Source organism: Gymnogyps californianus, unplaced genomic scaffold (genome assembly GCF_018139145.2).
Source record: "Gymnogyps californianus isolate 813 unplaced genomic scaffold, ASM1813914v2 HiC_scaffold_43, whole genome shotgun sequence".
Taxonomy (NCBI): Eukaryota; Metazoa; Chordata; class Aves; order Accipitriformes; family Cathartidae; genus Gymnogyps; species Gymnogyps californianus.
In genome coordinates, this window is record NW_026114323.1 from 233575 (window position 1) to 259238 (window position 25664).

At 52.5% G+C, this 25664-nt stretch overlaps 2 protein-coding genes and 1 pseudogene across 2 annotated transcripts; 1 reads left to right on the plus strand and 2 right to left on the minus strand.

The window, feature by feature from the left end:
- Positions 1-420: 420 nt before the first annotated feature.
- Positions 421-1354, plus strand: LOC127028801 (olfactory receptor 14J1-like; annotated as a pseudogene).
- Positions 1355-6481: 5127 nt separating this feature from the next.
- LOC127028806 (olfactory receptor 14J1-like) lies at positions 6482-7351 on the minus strand. The gene has a single exon (XM_050914499.1). The coding sequence runs from the start codon at positions 7349-7351 to the stop codon at positions 6482-6484; it is 870 nt and encodes a 289-aa protein (XP_050770456.1).
- A 10627-nt stretch (positions 7352-17978) lies between these two features.
- Positions 17979-18959, minus strand: LOC127028802 (olfactory receptor 14C36-like). Its single transcript, XM_050914495.1, has one exon. The coding sequence runs from the start codon at positions 18951-18953 to the stop codon at positions 17979-17981; it is 975 nt and encodes a 324-aa protein (XP_050770452.1). The 5' UTR covers positions 18954-18959.
- Between the last annotated feature and the right edge of the window lie 6705 nt (positions 18960-25664).

Below are 25664 nucleotides of genomic sequence, written 5' to 3' on the forward strand. Positions count from 1 at the left end.
ACAGGACTCGCTCTGTTCTCCCTGAGTGCAGCAGAAAGCCCTTTCACAAACTGCCTTCTGCCATCCTAGCACTGGGAGAGCAGATGCTGCCAGGCCCTTCTGCGTTAGGAGCCGTTTCATCACAAAGTTGAAGACAAGGACTGGCCTGTGCCCACACCGTTCCTATGAACTCACTGCTGCAGAGCAGGGCTGACTCCTCGGCAGGTAGCTGGAAGGGGCCGTGCTCCTCACGGCACCCTCGGTCAGCACCAACCAGAGCTCCAGCCACAGAGCTGAAGGAAGGTCTCCTGGAAAAGGGAAAGGTGGTGTGTGGCAAGGGGGCGGTCTATGGGAAATGGCTTTCATTTAACACATGAGTCTTCTGTAACTTGTCACTGTCTTTTCCTCCTTTAAACAGTGCCCCGTGCCCAGAGGCAGGAGATGTTCAACAGAAGTTTGATCCCCGAGTTCCTCCTCTTGGCATTTGCAGACACGCGGGAGCTGCAGCTCTTGCACTTCTGGCTCTTCCTGGGCATCTACCTGGCTGCCCTCCTGGGAAACGGCCTCATCGACCATGCCGTAGCCTGCGACCACTGCCTCCACACCCCCATGTACTTCTTCCTCCTCAATCTCTCATTACTTGATCTTGGCTCCATCTCCACCACTGTCCCAAAGCCATGGCCAATTCCCTCTGGGACACCAGAATAATTTCCTATGCAGGATGCGCTGCCCAGGTCTTTTTCTTTCCTTCTTGATCTCATCAGAGTATTCTCTCCTCACAGTCATGGCCTATGACCGCTACGTTGCCATCTGCAAACCCCTGCACTACGGGACCCTCCTGGGCAGCAGAGCTTGTGTCCACATGGCAGCAGCTGCCTGGGGCAGTGGTTTCCTCTATGCTGTGCTGCACACGGCCAATACATTTTCCATACCACTCTGCCAAGGCAATGCCCTGGACCAGTTCTTCTGTGAAATCCCCCAGATCCTCAAGCTCTCCTGCTCAGATGCCTACCTCAGAGAAGCTGGCCTTCTCGTGGTTAGTGGCTGTTTAGCATTTGGGTGTTTTGTGTTCATCGTGCTGTCCTACATGCGGATCTTCAGGGTCGTGCTGAGGATCCCCTCCGAGCAGGGACGGCACAAAGTCTTTTCCACGTGCCTCCCTCACCTGGCTGTGGTCTCTTTGTTTCTCAGCACCTCAGCTTTTGCCTACCTGAAGCCCCCCTCCATCTCTTCCCCATCCCTGGATCTGTTGGTGGCAGTTCTGTACTCAGTGGTGCCTCCAGCATTGAACCCCCTCATCTACAGCATGAGGAACCAGGAGCTCAAGGATGCACTGAAGAAGCTGATTCAATCATTTTTCTCTCAGCAGCAATAAACTGCCCATGTCTCTTCAAGAGTAATTTCCAGTTCATGTTGGGAACCTCCTCTGCTTTAGGCATTTTATCTGTGGTCATCCTGTTTTTCCATGAACCGACCTGTCTGTCCCAGAGGCCTTTGTACGTGTGTCTGGAACAATGGTACAGCTGGTCTCCCCTGCCACATCTTTCCAATAAAAGGGGATTTCCTCAGTGCCGGTAGCTGGAGGTTGGGCTTTTCTTCCGAAGCTGAGATCAGGAACAGGCTGAAGGAATTGTCCCCACAAGGCCGTGCTGCTCTTCTTGGGTTCTCCATGGGTTCATGGGAGGAGGGCATGGGGCGATGTGTTAGGGAATTGGCCTGGGCTGAGCTTTCACTTGTGCCTCTCTCACCAGCCATTTCCAGCACTGGCCATTCACCCCAGGTTTCTGGGTGAGTTTTGCTGTCAGGTCATCTCTCTCTTCCTGGTGGGCTTCGTGCCTGTATCAGGGGAACAGCCAGCCCTGGCTGGCCACTCTCTTGGCTTAGACCCCAGCAGACCCTGGAGTAGGGATGTCTGTGAAGCCCCACAGCCAACATTGCCAAGCTAGGGCAGGGGTTGGGAGCTGGGGGAGGCTGCCTGACAGCAGGGCCATACGGAGACTGGGCACCAAGGGCATTCGTGGGGACCGTGCCGATGGACTTTTCCCCAACCCCCAATGCACCCTGTGCCATTCTCTGCCTGTGCAGTGGAGCTGTGAGATCATGCGTGGGGCACCAGGTCTGGGTGCTGACAGGGGCCACCAAGTAGGAGTGGAGGAGTGGGGGAGGAGGTAGAGAAAATGGGGAGTAAAGTTAAGCCCAGGAAGAAGGGAGGGGTGGGGGGAAGGTGTTTTTAAGATTTGGTTTTGTTTCTTATTATCCTACTCTGATTTGACTGGTAATAAAGTAAATTAAGGTTTTTTTCCCCAAGTCGAGTCTGTTTTGCCCGTGATGGTAACTGGTAAGTGATCTCCCTGTCCTTATCTCGACCCACGAGCCTTTTGTTCTATTTTCTCTCCCCTGTCCAGCTGAGGAGGGGAGTGATAGAGCGGCTTTGGTGGGGACCTGCCGTCCAGCCAGGGTGACCCCACCACACCTCTGCTGATGTCTCTCCTTGAAACACAAAGCCATGGGCTTATGACAGACTCTGTCTGGGTGACCTCTTGTACCACAGCACTACTCTTTGAATGATGTTTCTTTCTCCTTGTGTCCAGTCTGGACTTCACAAGCTGCACTTTGTGGCTTTTTTCCCTTCTCCTGCTGTTTCACCCCACCAAGAAAAGCTCTATCCTCTCTGAAAACACTGTTCAAGCAGTCACAGGCTACTCCTGTATGGCCCTGAGCCTCCATGTCACGAGGCCAAAGAAGCCCAGGTCCTTCAGCCTCTCCACATATGTCATGTGCTTCAGGCCCTGAACCCCGTCTTGGTAGACCTCGTCTTGACTCTCTCCAGGTACCCCCAGCTCCTCCAGAAGAGGGAGCCCCACCCCAGGACATACTAGTCCAGATGTGGCCACACCAGTGCTGAGCCAAGGGGGGCAGGTAACTCACCTTGTCTGGGTGGCCATGCTCCTCCTAATGCAATCCCATATGCAGCTGGCCTTATTCGTGGTGAGCATGCTCCATGGGCTCCTATGACATCCGTGTAGCGTCCAGGGTCACTCCTCAGCCAGTCGGGTCCCCGCTTGCCCTGATGCATGGGGTTATTTTGCCCCAGACGAAGGACTGTCCACTTCTCCTTGTAAAACTTTGTGAGGTTTCTCTTGGCTGAATCCCAGAGTTTCTCAAGATCCCCCTGGACAGCAGATCCATTTTTCAGCTGTTAATGTGTGTGTGCAGATGGCCCCACCTGGCTTGTGTGTGCCTCTGACAAGATCACAGCAATATGTTTAAAAAGTCAGGCAAGGGGAATTGCAGGACATTACGGATACTGACAGGAGGAAACACTTCAATGGAGTTACTGAGCATGGTAGGAATTAATGTGGCAGCCATTTCAAAAAAGCCCAAAGGAGGCTACAAAGAAAGCAAAACGAGGGCCAGTGGGGAAAGGGTAATGAGAGACTGGCTTTTTGTAAGGGAGAGTAGAAGGATGATCAAATGGCAGAACTTGGGAAGGTGGGGGGAAGGAAAAAAAGAAAATAAATGGTGAAATAAGGGTATGATTAGGGCCTTTTGTGGGCACCTGTCAAGCAGCCATGCATCTGAGCAACACTGATTGGAGTGGGACACAAAGCTGCTGACTATACTTTTGTCTGTCTTCTATGGTCACAGGGAACCTGAGTACATTCACTACCATCTAAGGGAAGACAAGCAGCAGAAAGAAACACAGACTTATTCATTCTGGAAGGGACTGCAAGAGGTTGGTAGCCCAACCTCCTGCTCACAGCGGGGTAAGCTATGGGTTTGACCAGGTCACTCAGGGCTTTATTCATTTCAGCCTTGAAAACCTCCATGGATAGAGGGTGGTGTCCCCCAGGGTTCGATACGGGGCACAATACTATGCAACCTCTTCATTGATGACCTGGATAATGTAACTGAGTGCGCTCCCAGAAAGTTTGCAGGTGACACAAAGCTGGGAGGAGTCTGATCCAGAGAGCTGATACCCTGGCTGATTGCACTGCCATCCAAAGGGACCTCGACAGGCCTGAGAAATGAGCAGAGAATGAAGGTCTACCACGGGAAGTGCAAAGTCCTGCACATAGGTAGGAATAACCCCAGGCACCACTACAGGTGCAATACCTACTGGCTGTAAAGCAGCTTTGCAAAGAAGGATCTGGGGGTTATGATGGACAACAAGCTGACCGTGAGCCAGAAATGCACGGTCATAAGGGAAAAAAGGCCAAATGTTTCCTGGGCTGCATTAGGAAGAGCATTGCAGGTTGAGGGAGGTGGTCCTTCTTCCCTGCTCAGCACTGGTGATGCCAAATCCAGGTGCTGTGTCCAGTGCTGCGCTCTCCAGTACAACAGAGCCATGGACTTACTGGAGCGAGTCCAGTGAAGGGTCACAAAGAAGATGAAGAGAAATGAGTGACTCTCATTCAAGGAGAGGGTGAGAGAACTGGGACAGCACAGCCTGTAGGGCAGAAGGCTCAGGGGGATCTTAACAGTGTGTGTAAATACCTGATGGGAGGGGGTAAAGCAGATGGAGCCAGGCTCTTCTCCATGGTGCCCAGTGACAGGACAAGAGGCAACTGGCACAAACTGTAACACCTAAAATGCCACCTGAACAGAAGAAAACACTTTTGTACAGTGCAGGCAGTTGATCCCTGGAGCAGGGTGCCCAAAGGTGTTGTGGAGTCTCTGTCCACAGAGATATTGAAAATCCAGCTGGACACAACTCTGAGCAGCCTGTCTTGTCTGTCCCTGCTTGAGCAGGGGCATTGGACCAGACAATCTCCAGATGTCCCTTTGGACTCATTAGAAATTTCCCTTTCTGCCTCTTCGCCTCCTTGTCTCATCTCCTTTTCTCTCCTCCCTGGCCCCAGGCCAGATCCTCACACCTCTGATGAACGATGGTTGCAAGCGACTCTCCTAGGGTGGCATTGCCAGGATCCCCTGGGACCAACCCCACAAGATGCCCAAGTGGGCATGACCACATGAGTTGCAGTGAGTCCCATCCTGACTGTGGGGAGCTGCTCTGGCTGCAGAGGGGCTGCTGGGAGGGCTGGGGCTGCCACTGCCCACCCTGCACCTCCCACTACTCTTATGTTTTGGGACTCTAAAGCCATTGCTGTGACTGAGGGGTGATCCCTGCGTACACGGCTGTTGGAAATAATTTTGGGGTTCCAGGATGCGGGGAGCTTCCCAGAGCATGGTGGCTCCCATTTGCATTCCCATCCCTGTGCCTTCCCAGCAAGGCTGCCCCACATGCAGCCCCACAGCCCCGCTGTGCAGGCGCCACACGGGGCAGGGTAGGTTCAGGAGCTGGAAGCGTTCCCTCAGCACAGTCCACACAACAAACCTCGATGCCCTGTTCCCCTGCAGCCCTCCTGCTTTGGCTGTTCCCCGCAGTGCCCGGCCTCTGCTCAGCCTTGGCCATGTCCCACATGAGGGTTTGCAGATAGCCCCGCTCCGGGGTCTGCCAGGGTCTGGGCATGTGTGAGCCCATGCAGGGCTGGAGGTTCCCCCTGTGCAGACACTGAGCCCAGCAGCAGGATGGAGCTCGTAACCTGTGCTGGCTGGGATGGGAAGCAGATCCAGCTGGGTAGGGATGACTGCTGCTGATCCCCCTTCCCAGGGGTCTGTGGGTGTGCAAAGTGCTTGAAGAATTTCCAAGGGCACCAGAGTTTTCCAGATGTGCTCCTAGATCTAGCTGGTGGTACTTTCCTGAGGGTGACATGAACCCCTCACCAGCCTCCCTTCCCTTTCCCTAAAGGGAAAGTAAGTTGACTAATTAAGATGAGAAAAGAACCCGCAAACCCCTGGGAGTAATGTACATTCACATGTCCTTATTTGATATACAGTCAACAAAATAGCGATACTCAGCTAACAGTGGTACTCAGCTAATGCACAATCCTGTGCCTGCTGGGTCCCCACCACCTCCCCTGGGACTGCAGAGTCCTCGTCTCCCTGTGGATACCTGGATTTAGCACTTTCCCTCCAGGGGAACACGCTGTTCCTGGAGATCCCTCAGGCTCTCCAGGCATCTCCAGATTCCCCTCCTGAAGGACATCACCTGCCACATCACATGTGGGACAGCCCTGGGGGTGTACATCAGTGACCAGCCTTAAGGCAGTGCATGGGGGAGATCCCTTTTTATTACAGAGATGCTGTGAGGGAGTCAGATCCGACCCAGTGTTAGACACCTTTTTATATGGGATCCAGGTGAGACAGAGGAGGTTCATGCTTCAGATGAAGTGAGAGAATTCCATGTATTTCTCTATGAATATAAAAACCTATACTACTACGACTACTACTACTATTACCACCACCACCACCAAGAAAATTAGCAATAATAACCAAAAGCAATAATAACCAAACCAACAACAATAATGGAAACAAACAAAGCATAGGCCTGGCATGGGATACACTGAGAGTTATTGGTGGAGAGAAATGAGAAGTTGATCACCACTGAAAAACATCCATGAAAACAACTTTCTCAGGGCCTCCATGAGCTCCTTGTTCCTCATGCTGTAGATGAGGGGTTAAAGGTTGGAGGCAGCACTGTATAGAGAACAGCCACCAACAGATCCAAGAATGGGGAAGAGATGGAGGGGGGCTTCAGGTAGGCAAAAGCTGAGGTGCTGAGAAACAAAGAGACCACAGCCAGGTGAGGGAGGCACGTGGAAAAGACTTTGTGCCGTCCCTGCTCAGAGGGGATCCTCAGCACGACCCTGAAGATCTGCACATAGGACAGCACAATGAACACAAAACACCCAAATGCTAAACAGCCACTAACCACAAGAAGGCCAGCTTCTCTGAGGTAGGCATCTGAGCAGGAGAGCTTGAGGATCTGGGGGATTTCACAGAAGAACTGGTCCAGGGCATTGCCTTGGCAGAGTGGTATGGAAAATGTATTGGCCGTGTGCAGCACAGCATAGAGGAAACCACTGCCCCAGGCAGCTGCTGCCATGTGGACACAAGCTCTGCTGCCCAGGAGGGTCCCGTAGTGCAGGGGTTTGCAGATGGCAACGTAGCGGTCATAGGCCATGACTGTGAGGAGAGAATACTCTGATGAGATCAAGAAGGGAAAGAAAAAGACCTGGGCAGCGCATCCTGCATAGGAGATGGCCCTGGTGTCCCAGAGGGAATTGGCCATGGCTTTGGGAACAGTGGTGGAGATGGAGCCAGGATCAAGTAATGAGAGACTGAGGAGGAAGAAGTACATGGGGGTGTGGAGGCAGTGGTCGCAGGCTACGGCGGTGACGATGAGGCCGTTTCCCAGGAAGGCAGCCAGGTAGATGCCCAGGAAGAGCCAGAAGTGCAAGAGCTGCAGCTCCTGTGTGTCTGCAAATGCCAAGAGGAGGAACTCGGGGATCAAACTTCTGTTGGACATCTCTTGCCTCTGGGCACGGGGCACTGTTTAAAGGAGGAAAAGACAGTGACAAGTTACAGAAGACTCATGGGTTAAATGAAAGCCATTTCCCATAGACCGCCCCCTTGCCACACACCACCTTTCCCTTTTCCAGGAGACCTTCCTTCAGCTCTGTGGCTGGAGCTCTGGCTGGTGCTGACCGAGGGTGCCGTGAGGAGCACGGCCCCTTCCAGCTACCTGCCGAGGAGTCAGCCCTGCTCTGCAGCAGTGAGTTCATAGGAACGGTGTGGGCACAGGCCAGTCCTCGTCTTCAACTTTGTGATGAAACGGCTCCTAACGCAGAAGGGCCTGGCAGCATCTGCTCTCCCAGTGCTAGGATGGCAGAAGGCAGTTTGAAAGGGTTTTCTGCTGCACTCAGGGAGAACAGAGCGAGTCCTGTGAGGCACGAGGATGGGCTGTGGCTTAGTGCAGAGTGAGGGGAGCTGGTCTGTCCCTCCGTCCTGTTCCCAGCTGCCCGGGACTTGCACCTTTCTGAGATGGAGAGTGGCTGCACATCAAGATGCTATAAAGTAGATTTGCATCCCTGAGGGCAGCTCACAGCTTAGAAGGCCACCTCACTGTGATAGCCAAGTGTCCTAACGGTGGCATCTGATTGAGGGAAAACCAGCTCACACCCCAGCCCCACAGACTGCATTGCGCACTGCCCCACAGGTGAGAAGAGAATCGAAACACCTCATTCCCATGCACCTATGCATGAAAGGACCCACAAGATCAGTGTGTGACTCTGCAGCTGAAACTCCCACCCCCAGGGAGCCCAACAGCAAGAACGAGATAACAATAGCAATAACACAGAGAAGTGGAGAAATCTCCTTCTTTCTACAGTAACCCCTGCCTTGACTTTCCCCTTGAAGCATCCCCTTGGAAGTTTCCTAGTGGTGATGTGGAGCTGGGAGCAAACCTGACCCACGCAGCACCCTCTCAACAGCAGAAGGACCCTGCCCTGCCCTGCCCTGTCCTGTCCTGCCTGGGGTCGCTCCTTCCACCCACAGCTTCTCCCCGCAGCGCTGTGGGGAGCTCCCCGGGCAGGCTGAGTGCTGACCCTGGCAGGCGGCAGAGTCCCTGCCCCAGCACACAGCCCCCGGGGGTGCAGGGACCCAGCTCTGAAGGACGGCCCTGGGCACCCCTGGCTGCACACCTACCTTCACACCCCTGCAGTTGTCCCCAGCAGAAGGCAGCCGTCATGCCCTGTCCCTCTGATGGTGCAGCACAGAAGCCCTGCTCTGGAGCACGTCCTCCTTCTCTACAACAGGGATACTGTGAGAGACATCCTGACAGATCCTGTGAACTGTGGGATGTACCAGCTTTAGGAGATCCCTCCAGGAACTGCACCTGCGCTGTCCTGCAGCCAGAGACTTACCATGTTAAAGCACTGTGAAGATTTCTCCCTCAGTAAGGTCTCAGCATCCTCCCACCCCACACTGCCTTTAATCTCTCTCTACCTTGCTCCTCTCCCCTCAGTGCCTGCAGGCAGTGCCCTCAGCCCTGCTGCGCTTTGCAGAGGAGCTGCTCCTGGGCAGAGCTGTCTCTCTGCAGCGCTGCCTGCTTGCCATGAGCTCCCTCCATCCCACGAGCCCGGCCCAGCTCAGCAGCAGTGGACCAGCCCAAGGCATCACTTTCTCTGCCCCCTCTGGGCTCCCTCCAGCTGTCCCTGGGGCTGCAGGGGAACCTGCGGTGAAACAGGCTGAAGCAATCCCTGATGTTCCCTGCCTCAGCTGGGGAGAGAGACTTTTTTCCAGCAGTGGCATTTCTCCTATCAGGAAAAGAATCACCTTTTCTTGGCCCATTGTTAGGCAAGACAGCCAGACCAGGACAGGCAGGGATCTTCCCTCCCTGCTGAGGGAAGGGATTCATCTGCGTCAATAGAGGCACCTCATCCTGGCTTTGTAGTCGTGGGGCTTGAAGGGGATTCAGCTCCCTCCCATGCCTGCCACAAACCCCCAGGAGCTGGGATTCCTCTTGCCTCACTTCAGGTGTGCACAAAATAGGCACTTGCATGTGAGCTCCTTTTCTAAGCTCCCATGCTAATTACTGGAGATGGAGGCCAGGAGGGAGGCGTTCAGATGCAAATGTCTGGTGACATGTGAGATGCTAGAGGTGGGTGAAGATATGTGCAGGTACCTGCAACCTCCAATGGAGCCCTTCATAGAGACAGGGCAACATCTGTGGGCATCCTCTTGGACAGCTGATGGCCAAACTAAGGGCAACTGAACCTGTCCCTACTCATTATGTTCAGGGCAGTTGACAGAGTTAGTCACCTGAATGACTCAAGTCCTGTGCCACAGGGAGAGCTCAGTCTCCCTCTTCTCCTTCTGCTGTATTTACTAGATCTCCACTGATGTGGAGATATTGGCAGTTGCCTCATGTTCATCCCCACAGTGCCTTACAGAATTCAGGGTATCTACTCAATTTCATGTTCAAATCCAGGCCCACAGAGCTACACGAGATGCCAGGGCTTGCAGGGACAGCACAGGACCTACAGGAAAGCAATTCCCATTCAGGCTGGGTGCGTGACAGACACCCCAGATGGCATTGCAGAGAGCGCGATTTGCTGCCTGCGTGCCATTGACCGATGCCAGCAGTCAGAAGCATCAGCCATCAGTTGCCATCAGAGAGGCAAGGTCTGTCCCTCCTCTACCCAATAGCTGCAGGCATTGCGTGAACACGAAGCACATCACACTGGGGTCTTTACTCACACCCACGATGATACAGTCAAGGAACACACCAAGCATTTTCACAGTGTGCCTGGATACACATTGTCGTCAAAGAAAGCATCCTGCAAGCACAGCAATCATCCTTATAACAACTCAATTCAGAATGGAGAGGGAATGCAACAGGAACCAAGATGAGCTTTTGGTACTTCAAGAACAGTAAAAGAAGAAACAGAGACACTGTGGGACCACTGCTGAATTTAGAAAGAGTAGGTGTAGGTAGATCTGAGATAGTCTGTGATCTCTTTGCCTCAGTTACCACCAGCAAGGTGTGCCAGGCCTCTGTGCTTTGAGGCAGGACTCAGGAGGGGAACAACCAGCAGTGGAGGGGGATCAAGCCAAGGGTTACTTGAGCAAACTACACTCTTACCAGTCTATGGGACGGGAGAGGTTGCCTCCAAGGGTGCTGGTCAGCAAGGTGAACTCATGTGGATGACTGAGCACAGCCACCCCCAGCAGTGGGCATTCCCTATCTGCCAGGCTGATGCATGCACACATGATTAAAACATCTGTATCATCCCTGATTTGCATAGGAGCGGCCTTCCTTCCTGCTATATTTTGAGACAAACCTCCTCCTCCTCCTCCTCTTTCACCTGCAGGCCTCAACTGTTTTCCATTGCTGGTTTCAGGCATGGTTTGAAGGATTCGCTAAAGCCACCAGTCATCCCCTTGTTTCTCACTGACTTCTCCCGACCCTCTGTCCCAGACCTACGCATGGCCAATCACTACTGCTCAGAGCACTCACTCTTCAGAAGAGGCACTGAGTGTTTTGGATCTTCCTGGTGGTTTTTATAATCTTCCTCGCTGCCTCCAGAGCTCATGGTGTGCTTTCCTGGCCATAACAGGGCCTTTTGGACCATCTCTTATGAAACGATTTTCTTTTTATGGTGGTCTGTGCAGAAAGAGGAGTCACAGAAAAGCACCATCTATATCAAAATGGATGCCAAATGAATTGCCAGTAAGCTCCCGCCATGCCTGTGGCTTCCTGGCAAGGAGACTGTCCTGAGAAGGGGATTCAACCTCTGCCACTCTCTGGAGAGGCAAATGAGCAGTGTCCATCCCACCTAGGGAGACAAAGGGTGACTTTTGCAAGACCGCTCTTCATGTGAACCGCTTCAGCTATGTACTTGTGGACTGGGTATCATGCAAACACGAATTCCATTGGAATTGCCCAGAGGGGCTACCACAGATACAGATTGCTCCACTGCAGATATTTATATTTAGGCAGGCTAATGCTTTTGTTGTTGTTGTAGATACCGATATTCTTAGGGAAATCACACAAACACTTGAAGCATAGTTGGAGGATTACCACCTTAGTGGCCCTCCAGTGAACTGGTTCCTGTTTCTCAATGTCTCGCTGTCATTGTGCAGGGTGTGGTGTAAAAAGTGCTGAACAGAGGAGGATAATCACTTCTTCTGGCTGTCCTCATGCTCATACAGCCCAGGATGTTGGTGGCTGCCTTTGCTGCTGGCTCATGTTCTGCCTAATGGAACTCAAGGACCACCAGCGCCATTTCCACAGAGCTGCTGCCCAGCCATGCAGCCCCTGGCCTCTGTCACTACAGCCAGTAATTCCCCTGCTTGGTCCTTGGGTCTTTTTGTGGAGACCCTGCTGTGATGTGCTTGGTATTGAGGCACTGCCCAGCATCCGCTGGATAGTGCAAGGACACACCTTACGTCACGGCAGTGGTGGGATTCTGTCACTGGCCCAAAGGCACCGAATCTGTCTGCGATGCCCTGGGTGGTGCCTGTCACACAACCAGCCTGAACGGGGATGCGGTTCCTGGATAGGACCTGTGCTGTCCGTGTCAGGTGCACGCAGTTGTGTTGGAGAGCCCTGGCATCTCTCATAGCGCTACAGGCCTCTGTTTGGGTATTAAATTAAGATTCAGCTGCCCTGAATTGGGTTAGACAATGGAGGGATGCACATGAGACAACTGCCATTATCCTTGAGGGACATGGAGAAAATAAAGCTGATGGTGAAGAGAGAGAGAGACTCGCCTCTTCCCATGGCACATGGCTCCATTTGGCCAGTTGAAGACCTCTGTGGGCTGCCCTGGACATAAGGAGCAGTTACAGGTTCAGTTATCCTAAGTGTGGGCACCTTCTGACATTTCAGTTGGCCAAAGGAATTTCCCCTGAGCCTCCAAGGTGATGCCCGCAGATGCTGCCCTGTCTCTAAGAACTGCTCCATTAGAGCGTGCAGTTACCAGCATGCATCTTGGTCACCTCTGGAACCAAAGATGTCTCCATCTGAACACCTCACTCCTGCCCTCCCCCTCCAGTAATTAGCAAGGGAGCTGAGACAAAGAGCTCACATGCAAGTGCCTATTTTGTGCACACCTGAAGTGAGGCAAGAGGAATCCCAGCTCCTGTGTGTTTGTGGCAGGCAAGGGAGGGAGTAGAAATGATGACTTGAAAGTGATCACAGGAGCAAAATGGAATAACCCTTCTACAGACAGGGTCTGCAAGACTTGCTGCACCTGCTGACTAGACAAAAGTAACCTCACCACGATCTTCCAAGCCACGGGCCTGCTGCTGGCTTTTCAGCTTCTCGCCTAAACCCAGCGAAATCATATGGTCACCCAGAGGGAGTCTGGATCAGCCTTGTGTTTCAAGGAAGAGCCAGTGAGAGTAGAATGACATCAGTGAAGGTATCGAAATGCCAGGGTGAGAGCTAGGTGGGAAAGCAAGATGGGTGTCAACAGCCTGAAGGGAAAGAGATGCATGAATGGGACAGTGTAGGACAGCCTGCGGTAGAGACAGCCAATGGCTCCAGCACTGCCGAAAGGTCCAACAGGCCCGCGATCTTTGTCCCCTTGGCTATAGCAGTTGCCTCTACCACCAAGGCCGGTCAGGCAAAACTTTATTTTGAGGCTCCCAGGATGTGCCTTCCCAGGGCCTGGGGGTCAGGGCTTGGCCTTTCTGCTTCATCAAACAAAACAAAGGGTTTTCTCAGCTCAGTGCCTTTGCCTACCTGCAATCACAGCCTCCAATTATCTGCTCTAACAAGTCCATGGGGAGGCTTTGTCAGTAATGGCCCTCTGTGGGGCCAATCAATGCTTCAAGGTATTTTGGGTTTTGCTTTGGACTTTGACTTCTTGCGAGGTTTACTCAGTCTTCTCTCAGTATCTGAGGTTCATGGACTCAGCCCCAAATACACCATAGGGCTCATTAAAATACAGGAAGCCCTAACGAGCCATGTCTCTTCCTGTAATTTTCTTCAAGTCTTCAAGACTTGTACAGCTAATTAGAGCGGTTTCATAGTGTAGTTAAGGAGGAAGATTTCAAAGTGCATCTCATAAAAATGATTTTTTATTTTAAAAGGTATTTTTTACTACTTTTCAGTTTAAAGAAGAGGTGATAGAAGCATTCTCCGAGTGATATTGATCCAGAGTGTTTCCTCAGGAGATCTGGACAGCTAGGAAAAGCAGTTCCTTGAGGTCTAATACTGTATGGGCAACTTTGCTCCTCACCTCCCCAACCTCACCATTTCTGTCATTGGCCACCTGGGTCTTACGTCACTGTTCCTTGCATCAGACTTCTCCACTGATCTCTGCAGCTGGATGTTACAGCCCCATTGCACCATCTCCCACCTGCTCTCCTTAGAGAACTGGCTGCGCACAGGCCCAGAAGAATTTTTCCTATTTGTAAGGAAAGAAAATCAAAGCATGATCAGTTTTCATAAACAATAAAACACACTCTGTAACCGTATGCTAAGTACAAGCTGCCTCTAATGAGTTTGCCTCTCTACAAGGGATAATCTTCTCAGAAATGTTTTAGATAGATAGATAGATAGATAGATACAAAAAGACAGATATGAACATAACTAAAGAGTTGGCTAAAGAGACAATTAGACTACTGAAAGACAGGCAAGCTTTTAACTACCTGAAGCTCAAAGCAGCAGCATAGGTGAGAGGTATCTGAACAAACAAAGATTAAGGGGAGGAGAAAACTGGAGAATAATGGAATAGGCCTTTGTCTAGGCAGTCCGCATATGAAGAGATGATTTTAGAAGTGGTCATTGAATCAGGATAGGTGAAAATATATGAAAGATCAGAGAAACTAAATACGTGATATAACAGGCAGAATAGTGGTAATGAAGTTACACTGGAAGTTCGCTATTTCTTTGGAATATCCCTTTGGAAAGGTCATGGGATTGCCAGAGGACTTTTGTGAGTGAGGACAAGCAAGTCCTGCACCCATCTTTGAAAGACGCCAAAAGTGCAAGCCAGGGAACCACAGGCTGCACAAGCTCACTTTGGTGAGGAGCGTGCCATCAATTAGAGTCTTCTTGGGTGACATTTCTGAGCACCCAGAAGAGAAGAATGGGTCCAAGAACCGTCAGCATGGCCTTACCAAGGGTAAATCATGCCTTGCCAAACCTGATTGCCTTCAAGATGAAGTAACAACATTTGTGCAAGAGGGGAGACAGTGGGTGTCATTTACCTCAGCTTCAGGAAGACTTTTGGCATGGTCTGCCTCCATATTTTTGTACTCGAGTTAGGCCATTACAGTCTGGATGGGCAGACAAACAGATGGGTAAAACACCAGTTGGATGATCAGGCTGAGAGAGCAGCGGTGAAGGCGTCAATACCCTACCTGAAGGCTAGTGGGACATACTGGGGCGTTGTGGGGCAGCACAGGGGATTCTCCTGGGCCCTGTGCAGTTTAGCACCTGTAACCATGACTGGGGGGGGGCAACTCTCACCACATTTGTCGATGCCACTAAATTGGGAGGACCATTCCTGTGCCTTAGGGACGCCATTTGGATGAAACCTGGCCGGCAAGAGGACTGCCCTGTCAGGAACTTCATGAGATAGAAGAAGGACAAAGGTCAAGTCTTGCACGTGGGATAGACTGACACCCTGCAGCGGCAGGGGAAGGGGACTGCCTGGCTGGGGAGCAGCACTGCGGAAAAGGCCTTGGTCATGCTAGGGGACAGGAAGCAAAACATGATCCAGCAGTGATCCACACAATCCAGTGTGACCTGGTACCAAAGGCAGCCAGCAGTGTCCTGAAGTGTTTAAACAGGACCCTCGCCAAAAGAGGGAGGGAAGTGATTTACCCCTAACTCATCACTCGTTAGACCACCTGTACACTGGTGTCAATTTTGGGGCCCCCAGTTCAAGTGTGCTGGGTCTGGCTGGGATGGGGTTAACTTGAATTGTAGCAGCCCTTATGGTGACTTGTTTTGCATTTGAGCCTAAAACAGGGTTGATAACACACTAGGGTTTTGGTGATTGGGGAACAATGCTCGCACAGCATCAAGGTCTTCTCTGTTTCTCACTCTTCTTCCTCCCAGCGAGTAGCTGGGGGTGGGCAAGAAGTTGGAGGGGGATGGGACACAGCCAGGACAGCTGACTCCAACTGACCAAAGAGATATTCATAGAATCATAGAACAGCCCAGGTCAGAAGGGACCTCGAAAGATCATCTGGTCCAACCTTTTGTGGGAAAGAGAGCCTACATGAGGTTATCTAGCACCCTGTCCAATTGCTTCTTGAAAACTTCCAGTGATGGGGACTCCATCACATCCCTTGGGGACATTTTTGCAGTGAATGATTGTTCTTACTCCTTTGAACTATCTCCAGTCTGCCCTCATCTTTCTTTAATTGTGGGGACCAGAACTGGACACAGTACTCCAGGTGTAGTCTGACAAGTGCTGAGTAGAGTGGGACGATCCTGTCCCTACGGCTGCTAGAAATGCCCCTGTGGATGCAGCCTAGGATCCTATTTGCCATTGTTGCTGCAGCGGCACACAGCTGGATCATCTTCAGCTTGCTGTCCACCGGGAACCCCCAGGTCCCTTTCAGCAAGGCTGCTCCCCAGACACACAGATGCTAGCCTGTACTGAGCTCTTGGTTATTCCAACCCAGGTGCAGGACTTTGCACTTGTCTTTGTTAAACTTCATATTGTTCTTGCTGGCCCATTCTTCCAGCCTGTCCAGGTCTCTCTGTAAGATGGCTCTCCCTTCTGACGTGTCAACCTCACCACCCAGTTTGGTGTCATCAGCAAACTTTGTGAGCGTGAGTTCTATCCTGTCATCCAGATAATTTATGAAGATGTTGAACAAGCATGGGCCCCGTATCAATTCCTGGGGGATCCAACTTGTTAGAGGCTTCCAGCCTGAGTAAAAAGCGTTGGTCACCACCCTCTGAGTGCAGCCTGTTAGCCAATTTCCTACCCATCTCGCAGACCACCCATCCAATCTGTATCTTGCCAGTTTGTCCAGGAGAAGGCTGTAGGAAACAGTGTTGAATGCTTTGCTGAAGTCCAGGTAGACAACATCCACTGCTCTCCCCATGTTGACAGAAGGTGTTCTTCTGTTGAAGAAGGTGATCAGGTTAGATCGGCATGATTTGCCCTTGGTAAATCCACGCTGCATTTTCCCAATAACCTCCTTCATTTCATTTGTGATATAGTTGAAAAGTTCCCTGCCTCAGTCCCCATGAAAGTCTTCATTGCCCCTTCTCCTCATGGCCGTCCTGCTTTGGAAGCTCCCCCAGCATCTGATACCTGCCCAGACCCAGCCATGTCCCATGCTGGTCTTTGCAGACAGCCTTGCTCCAGGGTCTGCTGGGGTCTGGGCCAGGAGGGAGGCCGGGCAGGGCTGGCCGTTCCCCCCATACAGGCACTGAGACCAGCAGGAAGATGGAGATGGTCTCATAGAAAGACTCACCCATAAACGTGGGGTGAGCAGCCAGTGCTGGAAGTGGCCGATGAGAGATGCTGGGGGGGGTGATGAAGGCCCTGGGCCACCTTCCCAGTCTTTCCATGCCTCCAAGGGCATGGAGCAGCCTCTTGTCTCCTGCACCTGCATGTCTGCAGTGTAGTGATAGGACGAGGGGTAATGGTTGTAACTGAAAGAGGGTAGATTTAGATTAGATCTTAGGAAGAAATTCTTTACTGTGAGGGTGGTGAGGCACTGGAACAGGTTGCCCAGAGAAGCTGTGGAAGCCCCATCCCTGGAAGTGTTGAAGGCCGGGTTGGATGGGGCTTGGAGCAATCTGATCTAGCGGAAGGTGTCCCTGCCCACGGCAGGGTGGTTGGAACAAGATGATCTTTAAGGTCTCTTCCAACCCAAACCATTCTATGATTCTGTGATTCAGTCTCTTCCACAAGCACTGGCTCTGCACCACAAATCCCCTGGTGTGAGTCCTCACCCTGCATGGTCATGCAGCACGAGTTACACGCCGATGTTTTCCTCTCCCAGGTACTTTCCAGCCGAGCCCAGCTCCCTCCAAGCTCTCCCACCTCCCCTGCCCTCTCTCCACCTCTCTCCCCAGCACAGTCCAGTCTGGCTTGGCTGCGCAGCAGTGCCTCTGCAGGGTGCTCTGGGCAGTCACACCACAGCCTCAGCCCCTCTGAAGGGCACAGCAGCTCCTTGGGGGTGGAGAGGGGTCAGCCCCAGAGATGGCTGAGAGACATCCATGGCACAGGGGAAAGCAGGTCAGTGGCACCTGGTGTCCCCTGCTCTCCTCTCCAGGAGATCCTGAGGGGTCTGCAGCCCCTCTAGGCCATGCCCTCTCCCCAGACCAGCACAAGAGCCCCAGCCCTGGAGGTCCTCAGGCAGCTTCTGCTGCCACACTGACAGAGGGGCCTGCCCTGAGCTGGTGCAGCCAGAAAGGCGTTTTCATTCCCCATACATTCCTCCCCTGTTAAGGATGAATCTAAGACAAAGAAGTTGTGCGTTCATTTATTTTGCTTATATACACAGAGAGCCTGGCTCCTCATTTACACAACGATGTCTCTGGGTTGCACAAGATGGCTGGATACTGAAGCAGGAGGGAAAGGATAATGGAATTTCTTCCTAGACCACATCATCACAAATGGAAAAGGGAAAACAAAATATAAAGAAGGCAAGACAGGCTTTCCCTGTCATGACATACACCGGGAGTCATTTGCAGAGAAAGGCTGACAGTCTGTGGCTGCTGAAAAACGCCCCATCAGTTTCCTCAGGGCATCCTTGAGCTCCTGGTTCCTCATGCTGTAGATGAGGGGGTTCACTGCTGGAGGCACCACTGAGTACAGAACTGCCACCAACAGATCCAAGAATGGGGAAGAGATGGAGGGGGGCTTCAGGTGGGCAAACATGCCAGTGCTGATAAACAGGGAGACCACGGCCAGGTGAGGGAGGCACATAGAAAAGACTTTGTGCCGTCCCTGCTTGGAGGGGAATCTCAGCACGACCCTGAAGATCCGCATGTAGGACAGCACGATGAACACAAAACACCCAAATGCTAAACAGCCACTAACCACGAGAAGGCCAGCTTCTCTGAGGTAGGCATCTGAGCAGGAGAGCTTGAGGATCTGGGGAACTTCACAGAAGAACTGGTCCAGGGCATTGCCTTGGCAGAGTGGTATGGAAAATGTATTGGCTGTGTGCAGCACAGCATAGGGAAAAACACTGCCCCAGGCAGCTGCTGCCATGTGGACACAAGCTCTGCTGCCCAGGAGGGTCCCGTAGTGCAGAGGTTTGCAGATGGCAACGTAGCGGTCATAGGCCATGACTGTGAGGAGAAAATACTCTGATGAGATCAAGAAGAGAAAGAAAAAGACCTGGGCAGCGCATCCTGCATAGGAAATTATTCTGGTGTCCCAGAGGGAATTGGCCATGGCTTTGGGGACAGTGGTGGAGATGGAGCCCAGGTCGAGGAGGGAGAGGTTGAGGAGGAAGAAGTACATGGGGGTGTGGAGGCGGTGGTCGCAGGCTACGGCAATGGTGATGAGGCCGTTTCCCAGGAGGGCAGCCAGGTAGATGCCCAGGAAGAGCCAGAAGTGCAAGAGCTGCAGCTCCTGCGTGTCTGCGAACGCCAGGAGGAGGAACTCGGTGATGGAGCTGCCATTGGACATTTGCTGCCTCTGTTCATGGAGCACTGTCCAAGGAGGAAAAGACAGTGACAAGTTAGGGTAGACTTCTCTGAGCAAAACCTATTCCAGTTTTCATGGAAACCCACCAAACTGCCCCTCCTGCTCACAAGAACTTTGTGCAGCTCCTTGGCTTGAGCTCTGGTTGGTGCTGGCTGAGGGTGCCACAGGGAGCAGGGGCATCTGCTGTGGGCTCGGCAGGAGTCAGTCCTGCCCTACAGCCATAGGTGAATAGGAACGTTGGGTGATCTCAGATTAAATCCATTTGTGATATCAAAGAGCTTTTCAGTATTGTCACTCCCAATTCACCTGACTGCAGAGCACAGCTGAGGGGATTTGTTGTTGTTGTTTATTCTGTTCTAGTTGCCCCACCACACCTGAGGAGTTTTTAAAGGCAGAAATCCTTGGCACTTCTTGGCACTTTGACTTCCTTTAGTGCAGAGTGTGGAAAGCTGGTCAGTGAATCCATCCTGGTCTCAGCTGCCCTGTGCTGGCACCTCTTTCAGCTGGGTGGCAATCACACCCAGACGTTCCCCTGAAAAGAAACTGGACGATGCTGGGAGCCAAGGATTCCAGTTTCCAAGTGGAAGTCTGCACCTGAGAAGGATCTCAGCTCTCCCCTCCCAGCCAGGGACACAGAGGGCTCATTGCAGCTGCCTGTGCACAGCCACTCAGGGCATTTCTGTGGCACTAGCACGGAGGTGTCTTCCTCACAGGCCTCTTGGAAAAGACAGAGATGCCATGGGAGAGCTGTGCCCTTCTGGAGGACAGCCTGCAGCCCAGCAGGACCACACTGGGAAAGAATCAAAAGTCCTCAAGATGGGGTTTCCTGAAGGGAGGGTCAGATCTTTTCCGGCCCCACACACTGCAGCACCCAGCATCCCCACCAAAGGTGGGAACAAAGGCAGCAGGGACGGGGGGGGAACCATGGAGAAATGCCCCAGTGCTCCTGCCGAGGGAGGCAGAGCATGGAAAGACAGACCAGCATGCGAGATTTTCTCCTCACTGGGATTCCAGCTGCAGAGGAAGGGAAGATTTTTTCCTCACTGGGATTCCAGCTGCGGAGGAAGGGAATCAGCCTGAAACCGTGTGGCCTTGAGGGCAGAGGCTCTGCTGGGTGGGAGAGGAGACCAGAGGAGTTGTTCTGGGGAAGGCGTCTGCACTGCAGGGGATGGCAGGGAGCTGCCCATAGCCCCTCTCACACGGCATTTCTGGCAGCAGTTCCCTCTCCCTCCCTGCCCATGTCCCTGCTGCCTGGAGCTGTCCCTGCCAGGAGCTGCTTCTCTGTCCCCGTGTCTCCTCCTTGTTTGTGCTCACAGAGCCCATCCCACACGCTGTGTGCTCAGCTCTGTCCTGCAGACAGCTCCTGGCAGCAGGCCACTGCCCAGGGGCATCACTGTGTGTGCAGGGGCTAAGGAGCAGCTCAGAGAAGTGCTAATGAGAACTGGGATCTCAGTTCCTTCTCCAGAATGGAGAAGTAAATTCCCATCTCACACTGCCCACTGAGTCCACCAAGAGTGAAGAATTCAAAACACAGACTCCTTCCCTTTCAGGTAACCCTCACCTTGACTTTCCTCTTGAGAAGTCTCTTCCAGAGATGCCCTGGGGTAATCTGGAGCTTTGAGCAGCCCTGACCCACACAGTACCCTCTCAACAGCACAAGGACCCTGCCCTGACAGGAGTCACTCCTTCCACCCACAGCTTCTCCCCACAGCGCTGTGGGGAGGCCCCTGGGCAGGCTGAGTGCTGACCCTGGCAGGCGGCAGAGTCCCGGTTTTGGCACACAGCCCCCTGGGGTGCAGGGACCCAGCTCTGAAGGACGGCCCTGGGCACCCCTGGCTGCACACCTACCTTCACACCCCTGCAGTCGTCCCCAGCAGAAGGCAGCTGTCATGCCCTGTCCCTCTGACGGTGCAGCAGGGAAGCCCTGCTCTGGAGCACGTCCTCCTTCTCCACACCCAAAAGCCAGCAGAGCCATCCCTAAAGGTCCTATCAGTCATGTAATTTATCACCTCTAGAAGATCCCTCCAGGATACTCATCTGAATTTCCCTGCTGCCAGAGACTTACTGTGCCAAAAGTTGTCAAGATTTCCCTGTGAACAAGCTCAGAAGTGTCCTCTCACTCCCAGCTGCCTTTAACCTCTCTGCTTTACTCTCCCCTCGGTGCCTGCAGGCAGTGCCCTCAGCCCTGCTGCGCTTTGCAGAGGAGCTGCTCCTGGGCAGAGCTGTCTCTCTGCAGCGCTGCCTGCTTGCCATGAGCTCCCTCCGTCCCACGAGCCCGGCCCAGCTCAGCAGCAGAGGACCAGCCCAAGGCATCACTTTCTCTGCCCCCTCTGGGCTCCCTCCAGCTGTCCCTGGGGCTGCAGGGGAACCTGCGGTGAAACAGGCTGAAGCAATCCCTGATGTTCCCTCCCTCAGCTGGGGAGAGAGACTTTTTTCCAGCAGTGGCATTTCTCCTATCAGGAAAAGAGTTAGCACCAAGAATCACCTTTTCTTTTCCTAGCATGAGACATGACATCCAAACCGGGACAGGCAAGGATCTCCTTTACCCATGCTGAGGGAAGGGATTCATCTGCGTCAATAGAGGTACCTCATCCTGGCTTTGTAGTCCTGGGGCTTGAAGGGGATTCAGCTCCCTCCCATGCCTGCCACAAACACACAGGAGCTGGGATTCCTCTTGCCTCACTTCAGGTGTGCACAAAATAGGCACTTGCATGTGAGCTCTTTGTCTCAGCTCCCTTGCTAATTACTGGAGGGGGAGGGCAGGAGTGAGGTGTTCAGATGGAGACATCTTTGGTTCCAGAGGTGACCAAGATGCATGCTGGTAACTGCACGCTCTAATGGAGCAGTTCTTAGAGACAGGGCAGCATCTGCGGGCATCACCTTGGAGGCTCAGGGGAAATTCCTTTGGCCAACTGAAATGTCAGAAGGTGCCCACATTTAGGACAACTGAACCTGTAACTGCTCCTTATGTCCAGGGCAGCCCACAGAGGTCTTCAACTGGCCAAATGGAGCCATGTGCTACGGGAAGAGGCGAGTCTCTCTCTCTCTTCACCATCAGCTTTATTTTCTCCATGTCCCTCAAGGATAATGGCAGTTGTCTCATGTGCATCCCTCCATTGTCTAACCCAATTCAGGGCAGCTGAATCTTAATTTAATACCCAAACAGAGGCCTGTAGCGCTATGAGAGATGCCAGGGCTCTCCAACACAACTGCGTGCACCTGACACGGACAGCACAGGTCCTATCCAGGAACCGCATCCCCGTTCAGGCTGGTTGTGTGACAGGCACCACCCAGGGCATCGCAGACAGATTCGGTGCCTTTGGGCCAGTGATGGAATCCCACCACTGCTGTGACGTAAGGTGTGTCCTTGCACTATCCAGCGGATGCTGGGCAGTGCCTCAATACCAAGCACATCACAGCAGGGTCTCCACTTGTGTGCGTTCCCTCTCAAACTCTGCTGGTTCTTCTCTTTCCCATTGTTTAACCACCCCCTCGATGTCAGAAGCATGGATCAGGCTGATGATTTGCATTGTTCTGGTATCAGAGGATGTCCACACCCAAGGACTTTTTCAACATCATCTCTTCCTTCCCAGCTTCACCTCCACCATGGGCCCTCAGAGGCTGCAGAGACACCACAGAGAGCGAAGCACTCTCCTGCAAAGACTACACAGCCCAGCTCTGTTTCCAGCCTTGGGGAGAGCAGGGTTTGCTCTCGTTGTGGCCACCTCGTTTCTTCTTTACATTGCCATCTGCCATCCACTCCAGCATGTCTCTGCTCCGAAGCAAAGCCTTTGCACAACTGAGGTCTTGGGCGCTGGGTAGCAGGTTTCTTGTTGCAAGTCTGCTCTCAGCGCAGATGTGCCACAGCTGAAGTGCTGTGGCCCAGACATGCACCGATGCCCTCAGTGTGGGGCACAGACAGGAGGAGCTGGAGCCCCGTGTGCCATCTCTTCATCCCACTTTGAGGGAATAAGAGCTGAGGCCTGTTGGGACAGCTCACACGACTGGGCTTCTGTGATGGGTGAAAGAGGATGATCAGGAAACACCAGCCAGAAAGATCAGGAGGAAAGTGCCCTCCATGTGAAGGAGCTGCTTAGATGTGTGGAACTCCTCTATGGGATAAATAAGTTGGATGAGCCTTTTTGGGTGAGGGTCAGAGGAGAGGTTGGTAAGGGTGACATGGGGATGGGAGACAAAAAAACCCTGCAGTTGGGACAAGGACATGGACATAATCTTTAAGCAACCCAATGATTTTTCCAGGTCAATCACCCCAAATTCCCCTTGGGGACTTTAATGACCCTGGGATTAAATGGAAGGAGGCCACAACAGCATGCAAACAGTCTTGGAGGTTTCTGGAGGCTCTTGGACACAGCTGGGGACACAGATCTTTGTAGCATGGCCGCTACATGTGCCAACTATGGTGACGCACATGTGAATCTGTTTCTCACAAAGAAGGAAGAGCTGGTCATGGATGTGCAAACCAGTGTCAGCCTTGGCTATCGTGACCATGAAATAGCAAGGTGTCACCTCCCAAGGGGAATAAGGAAAGAGAATAGAAGAGTGAAGCCGCCAGACCTCAGTGAAGCAGACTTTGGCCCATCAAGGGGACTTTCAGTGGGGATCCCATGATAATGGGAAGGGCAGCAGAGCTCAGTACAGCTGGTCTTCAAGGAAAGCATCTTTCAAGTACAAGACTGTATATACCAACACTCCGGAAAACAAGCAGACAGCTCAGGAGAGCAGCTTGGCAAAATAGGAAACTCATGGGGAAGGTCCATAGAAAAAAGGAAGCATATAGGAGGTGGATGCAGGGACTTGAAACAAAGGAGGAATTCAGAAATACAGTTGGTTTTAGGGCCAGAGCTCCCCTAGGGTTGTCAAGGGAGTTCAAGGGGACAACAATGAGCTGTTACTACTTCAGGAACAGATAAAAAAGAAATGAAGACAATGTGTGGCCACTGCTGAATTTAGTAAGTGTAGGTGTAGATAGGTCCGAGGTACACTGTGTGCTCTTGGCCTTTGTCTTCACCACCATGGTCTCCCAGGTCCTTGTGCTTAAGAGGCAGAAGCCCAGGAGAAAAAGCAGCAGTGGATGGAGATCAAGTCAGGGGCTACGTAGGTAAAGTCAGCCCTTAGTAGTGCATGGGACCAGACGGGATGAACCCAAGGATTTTGAGAGACCAGGCCAATGTCATAGCAGGGCTGCTCCGATACATTCTGGAAGGTCATCATGACTGCAGAAAGCAAAAAGCAAATCTTGCATACATCTTCTAAAAAGACCCAAGGACTGAGCAGGGGAATTACTGGCTGCAGTGACAGAGGCCAGGGCTGCATGGCTGGGTAGAAGCTCTGTGGAAAAGGCCAACAGCATCCTGGGCTGTATGAGCAGGAGCACAACCAGGGGAAGTGAATACCCCCCTCTGCTCAGCACTTTTCACATGACATCCAGAATGCTTCCCCAGATTTAAACCCCCCTGCAATGACAGTGAGGCATGGACAAGCTGGAGCCAGTTCACTGGAGGACCACGAAGGCAGCGATCCTTCAAGAATCCTTCAGGTGTTAATGTGAATTCTCTAAGAATATCAGTATCTATGGGGGGAAAAAAAAAGGCAAAAAAAAGTTCATCTGCCTAAATATGAATGTCTGCAGTGTAGGTGTTCAGATGAAGCGTGGTCTTGCCAAGGTCACCCTTTGTGTCCCCAGGTGGCATGGACATTGGTGATTTGCCTCTCCAAAGAACGGTGGAGGATGGATCCCCTTGTCAGGAGAGACTCCTTGCCAGGAAGCCACATGCATGGGTATAGCTCACCTTACTGGCACTTTCCTCAGCATCAGTTTTGGTGTATTTGGTGCTTTCCTGTGACTATGCTTCCTGCAGAGAAGATCATAAAAAGGCAACCATTTCATAAAAGCAGTTGATGTGTGTGGGTGGAGGAGGAGAATGAGGTTTGTCCTGGGAAGATGGCAGGAAGGCAGGCCCCTCTTGTGCAAATCGGGGATGATGCAGACATTTCCATCTTGTGTGCATGCCTCAGTCTGGCAGATGGGGAATACCCAGTGCTGGGGGTGGCTGGGCTCAGTCATGCCCCATGAGCTGACCTTGCACCCTTCCACTCCTTCACTCCGCACCCTTGGATGGACCTCAGGTAACATCCATGAGCCTGCAGGACACAGGAACCTCGTGGAGCGAGGTCACATCCCTGCAGAGGAAGAGGGCAAAGTTTGTGGGACACGTGGGAGCGCAGGGAGAGAGCAGTGCATGTGTGGCAGTGAGTATGTTAAAGACAGGAACAAGACCTGAAATAGTGGGGGAGAAAGGGCCATGCTGAATTGAAACAGGTTGACGTTTGATTTTGAGGCAGCAGCAGCAGCAGGAGGAGGAACTATTCAGTGCTGGGATATGGAGCAAGGATTCAAGTAGGTCTGGGGGCTAGGACATCTTGGGTGCTCGGGGAGCATTAGCAGGTCTTTGGAAGAAATCGGATGGGTTGTGGGACAGACATTAGTAAATCCTGAGGAAAGAACAGCTTTGTGTTTGAAGGAAGAGCCAGTGAGGACAGACAGACATCAGTAAAGCTTGGGAGATCCTAGGTCAGAGGAAGCAGCGGGGTGGTTAAAGTCTGAAAGGAAGCAAGCACTTGCATAGGACAGCGTAGGACAGCCTGCGGTGGGGACGACCAAGGGTTTATTGG

Coding starts and splice junctions, on each gene's coding strand:
- LOC127028806 (XM_050914499.1), bottom strand. CDS start 7,351: ATGTCCAACAGAAGTTTGATCCCCGAGTTCCTCCTCTTGGCATTTGCA.
- LOC127028802 (XM_050914495.1), bottom strand. CDS start 18,953: ATGTCCAATGGCAGCTCCATCACCGAGTTCCTCCTCCTGGCGTTCGCA.